General features: G+C 26.9%; 1 protein-coding gene across 2 annotated transcripts in view; it reads left to right on the top strand.

The window, feature by feature from the left end:
* EndoB (SH3 domain containing GRB2 like, endophilin-B) overlaps positions 1-15,025 on the top strand; it is a 47,598-nt gene that overhangs the window by 22,550 nt on the left and 10,023 nt on the right. Inside the window, exons 5-7 of one of the 2 annotated variants that reach the window (XM_016064337.4) lie at positions 3,819-3,911; positions 9,762-9,797; positions 12,525-12,614. In XM_016064337.4, coding sequence (XP_015919823.1) covers positions 3,819-3,911; positions 9,762-9,797; positions 12,525-12,614 — 219 coding nt within the window. The remainder of the gene's footprint in view (positions 1-3,818; positions 3,912-9,761; positions 9,798-12,524; positions 12,615-15,025) is intronic. The other variant, XM_016064338.4, reaches the window with a different exon arrangement.

Genomic DNA, 15,025 nt, shown 5'->3' with positions numbered 1-15,025 from the left:
TGCCAACTAATAAGAACAACTATATTTTATACCGTTTTGTTGCTTTTTTTTTTTTTTGCTGAAGGAGAAAATTTTTATTATGTGAACTCTTTGTTAACGCATTTTAGGATATTCTCTCCCCCCCAAATAATTTAGAAATTACATTATTTGATGTATTTAAAAATATTTTGTTGTAACTTAACATTATTTTCAGAATTATTTATTGTACATAACTTTATTTTTTGGCACGGTGCCAAATGGTAAGAACAACTTTATTTTACATTCTTTTTTGCTGAAAGAGAAAACTTTTTTCATGTGAACTCTTTGTTAACGCATTTAAGGCTATTCTCCCCCCCCAAATAATTAAGAATTAATAGTGGGCTGCTCAATTCAAAACAATCATTCAAATCCATATAAAAACTTTTTTTTAAAAAAAATTACATCTTTTTAGTTAATACTAAGTCATAAAAATAAATTTGAATTTAAATAAATGACATGTAATTCGTTAAGCCTATTAGAAATGTGCTATAGTATAATTCGTGATATAAATGAAAAATCGTCAAATAAATTCGTGAAAAAAAGCGCTTTAGACAAAATACTAAAATAGAGATCTATCGACAAAGACTACTCACTTCTGCCTAGCTTAATAGTATGTGAGATTGCCGCAGCTGATGTTCTCTGGTTATTTCAGTTTCTGTTTTTAAAAGTGCTATATGTTGAGCCACCTCAGCTAGATTTGGCATGTGACATTTTTAGCGGGAATCATTGGTCGATTTTTTACCGTTGCCATTCGGGGAGTTGTAATGAGGCTTTTTTTTGTCGCTGTGTAAGAGAAATAGTAACGTAAACGAAACAAAGCAGACGTTGCCACCGGCGGAAAAGAAATACAGCCATAATTTGGGAGCCACATAAGAGAATTATATATATTAGATGTTATTTGATGAATCTAAAAATATTTTGTTGTACTTAGCATTATTTTCAGACTTATTTGTTGTACTTATTTTTTTGGCGCGGTGCCAACGGGTAAGAAAACTTTTATCTTGTTTTGTTGCTTTTTTTTGTTGCTAAAAAGTTTATTTTTCATTATATTGATATTTTATAAGGTAATTTAAAGGTCTCTTCTATAAGGATGCTGATATGCGAGGCGTAGCACCTTTGCGGTGCTTACTATAATTTTTGTTAAAAAATTTCATTTTTATCGATGTGCGGCACTTGCGACGAAGCGGCGCTTTCGCCGAAAAATACGGTAGTTAGATTTTACAGATCCTATTCATATACAGTTTCAAAAATTACAAAACTCTCAAACATTTAAATCTTTATACCAAGCACATTATTTATCTAGTTCTTTTTTCACCCATCTACAGTTACAGAATTTATTAATTTTTAAAGATCATCAATATTTAATTGTATCAGGGATTTGAAAAAATATTTCTTATTACATTCATTATTCATAATTAACATTGTGTTATTCTGATTCAATGCTTCTAAAATAATACTTCTTTCTAAGTTCTTTTTTTCACCCATATACGGTTGCACAGTTTTATTAATTTTTGAAAATTATCAATATTTAATTGTAACCAGGGATTTGAAATAAGAAAAAGAAATAGATATTAATTGTATTTATTTTTAATCATTTTTATATTCATGTACAGTTTAAAAAAATATAAAACTTTCAAACATTTAAATCTTTATATCAAACACATTATCAACATTGTGTCATATTTCTTATTACATTCATTATTAACATTGTGTTATCCTGACTCAATACTTCTAAAATAATACTTCTAAGTTCTTTTTTCACCCATCTACGCTTGCACAATTTATTAATTTTTAAAAATTATCAATATTTAATTGTAACCAGGGATTTGAAAAAAAAAAAACGAAGAAATAGATATTAATTGTATTTATTTTTAATCAATTTTATACATTCTATAAGCAATAAAATGAAAATCCACGTTGGTGAATTACTAGGGAATGTAAAGAGTGTGTTTACCTCCTCTCCCTCTCATAATATTTTCTAATTATCTACTATTGCCTACTTGAAAAGGGATATTTTCTAAATAATCCTTCTTATTTTTCAATATTTATAAAGATGTAAGTTAATTCATAGCACTTAAAAATTAATTGAAAAGCTTTTAGATAAATAATTTAAATTATTATGCAATTATTACATGTATAAGCAATTGTTCAATATTTATGTAGGCCAAGGTACAAAATTTCCATTCACCATCTTGCTATTGGTGAACAAACATTTAGGGCTAGCTTTAAGATAACAGAGTTTGACTCTAGTGTACCATAGTTGGTGAATTATAGAATTTGACTCTAAGACTGCAATTGACAGATGGTATTTTTTATATTTTAATTTTCTAATACGTTTCTTATTTCAATGTCTTTTAATGATATGTTGATGATATTGAAATCACAAATTATGGTAAATTATGGTCAAAAATCACACATTTATGGTAAAAAAATTATGGTTCAAAATTATGGTAACCTTATTTTAAGTTAATATTGTTATTACTTTGCAATAAATATGTTTCCATTTTTCAATTTCTACTTTCTTTTATAGTTTTTGACACCAAAATGTCTTTTATGCTACATCTGTTAGTATTTTAAAAATGGAATCAAAGTATTAACATGGTGCATAGTGTTTTTAAAAAGTGCTTAAAGGTGCTTATTTTCGATATTCGTTTTTTAAAAGCCCTTAAAGGTGCTTTTTCCTTGGGTGTTTTTAAAAAGTGCTTAATTTTTCTTTTTCAAAAAGGAGATATTTTTTCTTTACCATGTCGATTTTCGCCATGTATTATGCAAAAGCGTGCTTTTCACATTGTTCTATTTTACGTTTTCACAATTCATTCAACAATTTATTTCGGCATACCGTCAGTTCATAGCGTATAAAAACGCTAATCATTTTACATGTTTGATGAAATATTTACCAGTTCGCATGAGCATCTACTGAGCTGGGTTCGGTGAGATTATTGCACTCTCATGTGTAACTCTGTTGCATTTTGTTTGCAAGATGTTCTCAGTTTCAGGCTTCATTTTTCACACTCTGATATTGAACCGAAAAATATAATGACTAATTGGAATGGCAAAATATAATGGCGAAAAATATAATGGAAAAATGTAATGGCTAATATTTTATAATGGCTAATATAATATAGAAAAGAGTTTTTTTTATCAGAAATTAGTTATTTTATTATGATCATGTAAAGTTTTTGAAAATTATTTTACATTTTGTTAATGTATAGTGCTTTCAAATATTTTTTGAGTGCTTAAAAGGTGCTCATTTTTTGTTGATAGATTTGGCTACACACCCTGATTTAATTAATTAAAGCAAATTTTAACAAAACACTTAAAGAAAAATACTTTAATATAAATAAGTCGAAATGGAAATAGAAGCCGGGAGAGCTGTATTAAGATCTCCGTACTTTTGAGTGCTGATCGTGAGAGCTGCATTAAGTTCACGGTCGTGGTCACTCTTGTGTTGCTTTTAGTAGTTGAGTGTATACGTCGAACGTCGTGTGTGATGGTGACTGAGAAGCAACAGTGTGAGGAGGTCAATGTCACCTTCACAAGTAGCGAGTCAATTGTTCAATGTGTGGATTATCCATCGAAGTAGGTTTGTTCAAATCGTAGTGGGCGTTTCTGCCAATGTAGGCATGTTCACATCACCTCTGTCACCAATGTGGGGAGTGAGTGGTTATCTATGAAAAGGTACCCCACCATAGAATCGAGTTAACATGTCTTATATACTAGTAGTGAATTGGAATCATATTTTTGTAGTGCACTACACCCATTATCTGTGTTTATTCTAATGGATGTTGTATTTTGTGTAGAAGGAGAGAAAAATCCTTGAAAATAAGAGACTTGATCTGGATGCTTGTAAAAGCAGGCTGAGGAAAGCAAGATCCATGGAAAGCCAAGCTAATGTAAGACATTTATAATTATTTTTTAATTATCTCTTTAAAACCCTCCACAACAGGGTTGCCAATCCACTGGGAGAAATACCTGGAAAGGAATACAAGGAATTTTTCTGTTACAAACTGGGAAAAAAAGAGGGAATTTTATTTATAATTTTTGTCTTTTAAAAAATGCTGAGCTCTCAGCGCAATCTATGGAATATTTAAAGATCAGCTATATTATATTATTTAATTTATTATAGCATTATTTGTTTTATGCTGAGCTATTTCTCATTTCTCCAAGTTTTTCCAGACTAATATGATTCACAAGAGCACAGGAAATGTGTGTTTCTTCTTAATATATGTGCACGGAAAACACAGGGAATTTTTTCTTAGACACACATAAGTGGCAACCCTGTACAATGAGAAAAATATCTTTTGGTAGAAATATATGTTTATTTATTTTTGTGCATACTTTTTGTTGAAAATTTTTTTTTCTCCATTTTTTTATTTGCCACACAAAATGTTTCCAAATATTTACATTGTGGCTGTGCGACTTTACAAATTTTACATTATTAACATCAACTTACAGGTAAAAGTAGAATGCTCTCACTGAGAGTATAATTATTATCTGCTTAGCGACCTTGATAGCAAAAAAAAAAAAACCTTGCCTACATTCCCTGAGTTTAAGGTTCTAGATACATTAAGAAGCCAGATAGGAACATTTACTAGAAACTTGAAGGCTTTTCTCAAAAAACTGTACATGGTGTACCTTTTTATTTTTAATATATGAATCAAGCACCCTTTTTTAATACAAAATCTCAGAGTTTCATTTATATGATCTAATTTGAATTAAAGTGTAATATTCTAATCAGGGACAGTAAGTTTCTTCTACTACAAAAAAAAAAAAAAAAAAAAAAAAATCATGGAAAAAACTACCCAGGAAGGATTAGATTTTTCTAACCTTAGTGGAAGAAACTGTTTTTCAAAAAGAAATATCAAACATTAATATTTCAATATAATTTAAATAATAGTATTAATTTCAAAGCTATAGCTTTATAATGTATAATAGCTATATAATAGCTTTGAAATCGATACTAATTTGCATAATAATAGTAGTAATTTCAAAGCTATTGAATATATCTTTTCTTAATAAATGAAAACTAAACTGAAAAGCTAGAATTGTAAAAAAAATAATTTAATGAATTTCGTAAGAAATCACTACTTCCCTTTCACTACTTTATATAAAGGGTTCGTAAAATCTAATTTGATAAGTTTGTGGAGTATAATTAACATGGAATTAAATTAACAAATTATGCTTAAATCAAAATCACAGCTACAAGTTATGTGTTCTCATTTAAATTATGAAACTAAATATTATACTAGTTTTCATAATAGAGTAGTGTTGAGTATGAATAGTAAAAGCAATTCTTAAATAAAGATTGCTTAAATTTAGAATATTTTTAATGTGGATTATTTTTTACATTTCTAATAATAAACTAACTTTTTTCAAATTGTAATTTATCCAATGATTATGTGAGTTTTTAATATTAAATTTAATATAAATCATTTATTTTATCTATTTAAATATTCTATTAAATAATCTAATATTCTGTTTAAAGTATCATTAAAAGAATTCTAATTGTGGAATAGGTTTGATATTCAGAGGACAAGTATTTCTTCTAAATATCAAAAAAAAAAAAAGAAAAAAAAAAAAAAAAAAGAAAAAAAAAAGACATTAATTTTCAAAATAAAGAAGAAGAAAATGTCCAATGTTAAATACAACATTGCTTTTTGGCAATTTAAAATTTTCTCTTTGTATAAAATCACAGCTACAAGTCATGCGTTCTAATTTAAATTATATAAAGAAATATTATACTAATTTTCATAATAAAATAGTGTTAAGTATGATTAGTCTAAAAAACAATTCTGAAATAAAGATAACATAGATTTAGAATATTTTTAATGCAGATTATTTTTTTACATTTCTATTAATAAACCAACTTTTAGCAAACTGTAATTTATCCAACAATTTTATGAGTTATTCATTGTAAATTTCTATTCACATGTTGGAGAGTTTTCTTTTAAAAATAAATTTATAAATCCACAAACTGTTCAAAAATATTTAATATAAGTTTTAAACTCAACAGTTGTTAAAAAGTCACTTTTCTGGTTTTTCTCACTGAGATTGTGGAGAATTTAGTGATAATTTCTTTTTCATTTTCAAATATTTAAGAATTTTTACAAATCACATTTTCTCTGATGAAATAAAGTATTTTTTTTTATCCTGATAAAAAGTTTTGACTTTAGGTATGAAAAGGGTTGTTACAACAAAATGTAGAAAATTAAGACAAATTTCTATTGTTAATTTTTTTAATTCTAGAAGTTTTGAAAGGTATAATTTAGTGTCACCTGATTTTTTCAAGTAATTATCATCTATTTAAATATTCTATTAAATCATTTAATATTCCATTTAAAGTATCATTATAAGAAATTGTAATTGTAGAATAGGTTTGATATTTGGAAGAAAGTTTTTTCTTCTAAATATTAAAAAAAAGGGAAAAAAAAAAGACTTATCAAACTTCAAAAAACATTTAAAAAAATGTTCACTATTAAAGACAATGTTGCCTCTTTGCAATTTTAATGTTTTTTTTTGAGTGATTGCAAAATCGAATTATTGGCTTTTAGGTTATCTAGTTTGTATGAAAACTGTTGCAACAATAGTTTAAGAGAGGTAAAATAACGTCGTTAAATAACGATTTGCATTTCAACTTATCGTAAACATCGGAGGAAAAGTTGAAGATTTAAAAAGATGCAAAAAAAAAAGTGATGAATTGAAAACATTCATTGAAAGTAATAAGCAGTGTTATCCAAAGAAATAATTTTAAAGGGTAATTTCACTCCTCTATTAATTTTAAAATAGAGAATACGTTTATAAACTGCTGCTGTTTTGTAACACTGATTATATTATTATAACAAATAAATTATATAATGTAAACACACAAGAATTATTGATTGAATATTTAACCAAAAGAGAAAAAAAAAACATAATTCTACATTACCTCGAATATTTTTTCACTATTTTACTGTATTTTTTATTAGTATATTATTTTTCATTATTCTAGGGTTAATTAGGCTGAGGTTCTTGAAAAATATTAATATAATATATGGAATTTAATTATGTGCTTTTTCTTGTTTTTTAATAGTACTGCTGTTCAAAATTTAAATTCTATGATACTTTCATTGATGGCATGAAAAAAAGTTGAAAAATGACTAATTCTGGCTTTTTAAATTTTATTCTATTTTAAGTTGCTTAATCTTTTTTTTAGAAAACAGATGCAGTTATTGGCAATGTTAAAGCAATGTCAATTATTTTCCTCATCTTATATCTATCAAATATTTATCAAACTTTTTTGACTAAAGATGAACTAATTGAATTCAATAGCAATTTTATCTAATTTTAAAACTTTCATTTAATTGAAAACTCAGCAGAAATTTTTACAAAATGGCATTATTAGTAATCAGGATCATTGTGTCTAAGTATGTGATAGTGACTAGGTATGCACACTTTTTGTTAATTAGTTGTGAAATATAATATCATATATTTTTTTTAATCAATAATCTTAAACCATTTTTTGTCAAATATCTTTTATAACTTTTTTTTTTAAAAATTCAATGCTTTAAGATTCAAATACTTTTAATTTAAATTTTAATTCATTGAAATAAAATAAAAATACTACTTAAAGGTTCATCAATTTATTATTTTCAATTCACCCACGGATGACACAACAGTAAAAACTGTTTAAGTGTCAAAAACTTGCCAACTCTGATTCATACTTTCATAATACTTCCCTGTATGGACTGGTTACATGAAATCTGCAAGTCTAAATTACTGGTCTACAAAATAATATTTTAGCCTTTGTAGAAATTTTAATGAAAAATCAATAAAAATTCAATTTAAAAAAAATCACATAATATAATGCATATTTTTAATAAAAATCATCTTATATAGTAATTTGTAATGGTTGGATAATCTTCAGGAGACTAATCATTAGAGTTTGCATTATTTTATTATTTATTTACAACGATAATATTAAAGTATAAGGAAGAGGAATATAAATCAGCACAGCGCATCATGCCAAAGACACAGCATAGATTGTTCTACCGAATGAAAATTTAAAGTTCTTGATGGTGGTTACAATAAAGTTGAGTCGCCACAAGTTTTAAATGCATATCAATTTTAAAAACAGAAGTCATAACATTGGGTTTATATTTTATAGTTAGAATTCAAGATCAAATTGATTTACTTCTTGTTTTCTATCAAGCTTAATGTTTTAAGTTTATTAATGTTTTAAGATTTAAATACTTTTTATTTAAATTTTAATTAATTGAAATAAAATGAACTAAGTACTATTTAAAGGTTCATCATTTTATTATTTTCAATTCACCCAAAGATGACACAACAGTAAAAACCGTTATGTTAAAACCGTTATGACATAACAGTAAACCAAAAACTTGCCAACTCGGATTCATACTTTCATAATACTTGCTTGTAATGACTGGTTACATGAAATCTGCAAGTCTAAATTACTGCTCTACAAATGTAAATAATGTTTTGACATTTATAGAAATTTTAATAAAAAATCAATTTGAATTCAGTTTAAAAAAAAAAATCACTTAATATAATGCATATTTTTAAAAAAAATCATCTTATATTGTAGTTTTGAATGGATATCAATTTTAAAAACCGAAGTCATAACATTAGGCTTTTATTTTATAGTGAAGATTCAAGATCAAATTGATTTACTTCTTGTGTTCAGTCAAGCTTTTAGTTCATAAAATACTAACCACTAGAATTTATCTGTGGTGAATATGATTATTTAAACTAAGAAATTGCTTAATCATTTGATGCTTAATAGCTAAGAAATGCATGTTCTTATTTTGGAATAAAAAATAATTTAGTATATCATTATTAGACATTTTCTTTTCCTTATCAAATTGATAATTATTTAGAATAGTTACATTTTGAGGAGTTACTCCTCATCAATTCTCTGAAACTGTTTTTACAGTTCCTTTCAGATTCCTTCGCAATCTGACCAAGCTGAGCTCCCTCACTGTATTGTTATGTGCTTTATATGTACCCTGGTACTCTTTCAAAAAAAGTACTGAAAATAGGCAACACTCACAGACAGTGAAACCTTTAATTTAAAAACATTTTATTCAATTTACATGCATTAGATTTGATTTGCGATGCTAAATTGAAACTATTTCTGAAGCAAATAATTTAAAGAATTTTCATGTGTGCACAATTTTAATATTTCAGTGAAGTCATTCCAACATAAACTTGTAAAAAATCTGTGAAAGCCAAGGAAAAATTTATTAAAAGAGAGTAAATGAGACCAATCTGATAATTACATCTATTGATAAAATACATCTTTTTTCTGCATCAATAATGCAGCATGAATAAAACTTACATATAGATTTAAATCATTATTGATCTTGTATAATTTAATAACATAATTAAAACATAAGTATTTGACTTTTCATTTTTTGCTTAACTTATAGCTCAATTTGTTTCTATTTTTCATAGCCCATGTGAGAAATTAATTAAGCATATTTGTTTAAGCTTTCACTCTTATAACTGCTCACTCGCTTGATACTTCATTTCTATATTGCCAGTGCAAAACAGAAATTCTAACGATATTTTGTAACAATCTACTTGTATCCATAGATATGCATTGGTATTTTGTATAATATAGATTTTTTATGTTGCACATATTGTATTCTTTGGACATGCACCTCATACTTGATTAAATCATCTTGACAATTATTTATTTAATTATTTTTCTCTCTGTTTTAATTATCTGTTTTATTATGAAGCTTAAACCTGACCAGGTTCAGCGTGAGATTCAGCAGGTAATCAATTTAATAAAAGCTTATTGTTTTAAGCAATAATCTTGTAATGTTTTTTTTTTGTATGTGTTTTAACTGTATATTGTTTTTTTTAGCTCATCAGTACTACCTTTTTATTTGAGGTTAATCAAGTTGTCGAAACGTTATACAATAACAGTTTTTGTTAAAGGAATTTCATTAGAAAAGTCAGCTTGTCTGGCAATTTATAGTCAGCTTGTCTGGCAATTTATAAGAGCCAGTGGGCAATACAGACCACATTGTCACAACTGTGTGGTCTGTATTGTGGCGTCTTAACCTAAATGATCCCCCGGCCCACAATGGGCTGTTGCGGCTGTTTTCAATTATTAAATCCATGAGCAAGAAGACATATAATGCATTTTTCACATAGAACATATCTGTCAAGTCTGCCATGAACATACCTGTGTTCTAACGGAGACTCCTGTATTTTATGACTATCTCCTGTTTACCTGTATGTTCTTAAATTTTTTCGTATTAGTTGAAGAAATTTAAATAAGAAATTTTTTTTTGGAAATAAAATATCCATTGATGGCAAAAATACTTCTCTTATTCCTCAACAGATAGTGCTATTGCCTGCACTGCAGTCTGTTGAGTGTTAAAAGTTTAAGAACCCCTTGCAGTCAGGCTAACCGTGGGACATTTTCGTGGTTTTCGTCTCCATGTAACGCAAATGCAGGTTAGTACCATCAAAAAGTCCTCCACAAAGGTAAATTTTTCCCAGTACTTGATTGATTCAGGAGTTTCCTTGTCTTGTGGATTGAGTTCAAAATTACAAGACTACAGAGTTAAAAATTAGTAGCTGTAAACCCGAAATTGGGTCAGCTGTTAAACAACAGTTTTAAAATAATTTAAGTAATTATAAATAATGGTTTCAAAAATCTTCTTCAGATTAAGATTTATATACATATTTTTTGCTGAATGTAAGTGCTTATATTATTTCCAATTTTAAATTTCTCTTTTTCACTTACATTATTATGCTTGATGTTTTGAATTTCTTTTTTTGACTTACATTATCATGTTTGATGTTTTGAATTTCTCTTTTTGACTTACATAGTCATGCTTGATGTTTTGAATTTCACTTTTTGACTTGCATTATCATGCTTGATGTTTTCAATTTCACTTTTTGACTTACATTATCATGCATAACTTTACTCATAAGCTAAAAAATGTCTCCAATATTTTATCTCCCCAATGTTGGCAGGTATGATAGAATAACATAAGTATAAACCAAATTGTATAGCCAAAAAAAATAAAAATAAAATTGCAATGATGCAATCTTTTCTCCCTACTCTAATACTGCCAAAGCCAACTAAAAAGGTTAATTCCAGTTGAAATGACATCATATTCCACTATCATATGACATCATATTTACTAAAAGGCCTCCTACATAAAGTTAATTCGGGATGAAAAGAAAGAGCTTTTAGCTGCTCTGTGACCCTGCAAAGAACAGCTTCCGTAGAATCCATTTGCTTTGAATTTTAATCTCTGTTACACAGTTTAATCTCATAAATTTAAATATTTCATTTTCAATCACTTTCTATGTGAATAAATTCCTATTCTTTATAACTTATTAATATCATTTAATTGCACTTATATAAATTCTTATTCAGTTGAACCAACCAAAAATCTCAATGGTTGCTGATTAATTGTAATAAATTAATTGGTAATAAATTAATCAATAAATTTATATAGCATGATTCTGTATTTATTAATGAATTGCAAACTTAGTTATAATAACATTTATTAATTCATGTATTCATAAATAATTATTATACTAGACAAAATATTGGGTTATAGATTTTGTAAGAAAACCATTAATTTAAAATTAGTTGACCATTCAAACCATACTTTTTTGAATAAATTATAATATTTTGAATTTGTTGTAAACAATAAATAAATGCACACTGAATAATATTTGCTATAAAGCTAAAGTTGTACTTATTGAAAATAGTTGTTTCTTACATTCATAAAAATATGTTTTCATAAAAAATGTCACATAAAAAATGTTACATAATCTACTAAACTATTTGTTATTATTATTCAAAAATTTATTTTTTAAAAATATGCATCTTAATCCTATTAATGTCAAATACGAAGGAAAATATTCCAGTAAATATAGCTTTGTAGTTATTTGTTTAATATACTCTTTATTTTTTATTTTCCTTTTTTGATTTTTAAAATTTATAAAATGTTCTAATCCAGAATATTTTAGTTATTGTGCGATAGTTTATTGAATTAATGTTTTGCAAAATCTACTGAAATGTCTTCCTATCAAGTTGGCAGCTATTTTAAAAAGTTATTATAATTTTTCACCTTAGCCTGTACGTTTTTTTAATAACTTATCATCAAAACTCTGCTTTTGAGATGTGATTACTTATCAACCCTTCTACTTTTTTTAAGTTCTGTTTTTCATATTGTTTTATTTCATTTTTTAAAGTATTAATTTATTTTAGGGCAATTTTTTTTATCTTAGTTCAAAGTGTTTTTCTTTTACATTTTTTTAAAAATCATATTTTAAAGCTCCGCTTTTTAGTAGTAGTTCATCATAATCAATCTATTTAGTTATACATTTTTAAATACTATTTCTCATATTGTTTTATTTTTTATAGATTTGTTTTCTGATTACATTTCAAAACTCAGATTTTGAAATGTATTTCATTGTAATCCGCCCTTTTATTCTTTTAAATGCCTATTTTTAATATTATTTTGTAGGCTGAAACGGAACTCAGAATTTCTCAGGCTGAATTTGACAGACAAGCTGAAATCACTAGACTCTTACTTGAAGGGATTAGCAGTGCTCATGTAAGTCAATCAACAAACATGTCAATCAACAACTTATGTGCTGATGTAAAATATCCTCAGTTGTAGACGGATCATGGGTTAGAATTCCTTTGCCGTCAGGCTAACTGTGAGAGGTTTTTGTGGTTTTCCTCTCTATGTAACGCAAATGCGGGTCAAAAATTCCTCCACAAAGACAAATTTCTCTCAATTCTTGATCCAGGAGTTCTCTTGTCTTCTGGATTGGTTTCAAAATTACAAGGCTACAGAGTTGAACATTAGTAGTCGTTAACCCAATAAAGTTGGTCGGCTGTTCAACGATGGTTTTAAACGATCACATCACTTTTGGATTGTTTTTTGGTCATTTGCACAGATTCTTTCTGATTCCAATTTTATTACAACATGCAAATTTCAAACTTGAATCATTATTTTTTTGACATGCTCGATTCGCGATGATTTTATCATAAATCCACGTTTTTACTGCTCATTTCTTCGCTGGTTATCCATCGCTTTTCATTTATTTCCATGTGTTTTTTTTCTAATTTTGACACTTTTAATACGATGTTAATACAATACACGAATTTAGTTTCAGTTGGGACGTTTTGACATGCTCAGTTAGCAAAAATTCTATCTCACCCTTACGCCATTTTTCAATAATTTTTTTTGCAGTTATTATCGTTTTATCGGCCATTTCCACAGTTTTTCAAATGTTAATGTTTTTGATTCAATGTTATTATGGCATGCCCTGTGATAGAATTGTGGTGACATGGCAAAATTGCTGCAAAACATTACAAAGTTCTTGCAAAAAGCGTTTTTATTTGGGAAGCAAAGAAGTTTGTTTTTTTTTTATCTGCAGAAGTTTTCGAAATGATTTTGCAGAGCTTTTTGTTCCCTTTCTGCAGAATTATATTGAAAAAATGCCTTTTTCGCATGCCAGAGGTGGAACAAACACTCGTGATTTTTTTTCTACTTTCTTCGGAGAATAAAAAAAAAAAATCCACAATGACTGGCTTCAGCTAGAATTTCAGATTGATATTATAAAAAGTAATTCCAAATAGCAAAAATTTAAAAAAGTTAACACTACAAATATTTTTGTAGTACAGGAGAATTCGTCAATAATATTAGAATATGTATTATTTTATATGTAGATTAAAAAAAATTCTTACATTTATAATTTAAAAAATTATATACTGTTCCATTCTATACATCAAGGCTCTTCTTTGTAAACAGAAAGCGCTTCTGTTGCTTTAAATTATTTACATATATATATTTGCTACTATTAAAAATGTCTCCCAGAAAGGTATTAGTACTAGAGAGAATTGCCACAGAAAGCTAGAAAAAATTCTGTCACAGGGACAACATGTGATTTTGAAATATTGAGGTAAAACTTTTAACCACTTGATTTTTAACGATTCCATCATAAGCCACATTGTTTTCCTTTCATTATTTATCATTCTTTTTAACCATTTTCACATGATTTTTTAAATTTTGCTAATACAATATTATTACGCTAGGCAAATTTTGAATTTGAGTTATCACTTCTTAAAGCAGTTGGAAAGAAAATGTTATCCAGGTGGATGTAAAATTACATCCACCTGGTGACATCAAAACTTTGATAATTTTATTGGTTTAAAGTAATATACCTATAATCTAGAAATTTTGAAAATCCGGACTGTATAAAGTCCCGAACAACCTGGATTTTCGAGATATTACTGTAATAAAAGAAATATTAAGTAGGAACGAATTTTGGCCTCATTTTAAAAAATCACCTGTTCTGATATTGTTGAATTCAATTAAAGATTTAAAGCAGATGTAAAGTAAGAATTATAAAAGCAATCTCACTTTCCCTTGATAGAGGTAAATTTAAATCTTATTGTTTTTCATGATTCAGTCGTCACGTAACCATATTTTTATAGAACTCAAAGTTTCATTAACAAACAATAATTTAATGTTTACAAAAAGTAAAAGACCTAAAATATAGATATTGCAATATAAATATAGATATGGAGATTGTAAGCTTTTTCATTTTTGTTTGCCTGTGGACATTATTTGCTTGTTTACATTTGTTTTAACATTCACTATGGTCTTCAATGTCAACATTGAAGAATTGAATTTTGAAGTTATGTTTAAAATCTTAATAACATTTATCTTTTTTTTTATTATTTTGAAGTGTACAAAATAAACATAACATAATGTAGACAACATAAATGATGTGATACTATATGTTTAGGATATCTTAATGTAAGAAGTAATTAAAAAAAAAAAAGATTAATCCCTCTATGAGTTTTCCATAAAAACAATGCACTGCAAGGTGTAACTTAAACAGATTTTGCTGTATTAACATTCGAAGTGAACTAAATATTCTCATAAAGAATATGCAGTGCTTCATGTTTAAAACTGTTCAATTTATAATCTTAAATGCTGAAGCAGCTAAA

This window comes from Parasteatoda tepidariorum, chromosome 7 (assembly GCF_982258835.1).
Source record: "Parasteatoda tepidariorum strain Cologne lab strain chromosome 7, Ptep-v5.0, whole genome shotgun sequence".
Classification (NCBI taxonomy): Eukaryota; Metazoa; Arthropoda; class Arachnida; order Araneae; family Theridiidae; genus Parasteatoda; species Parasteatoda tepidariorum.
Note: the sequence above shows the minus strand (reverse complement) of the source record. Positions and strands in the feature narration are given on the sequence as shown.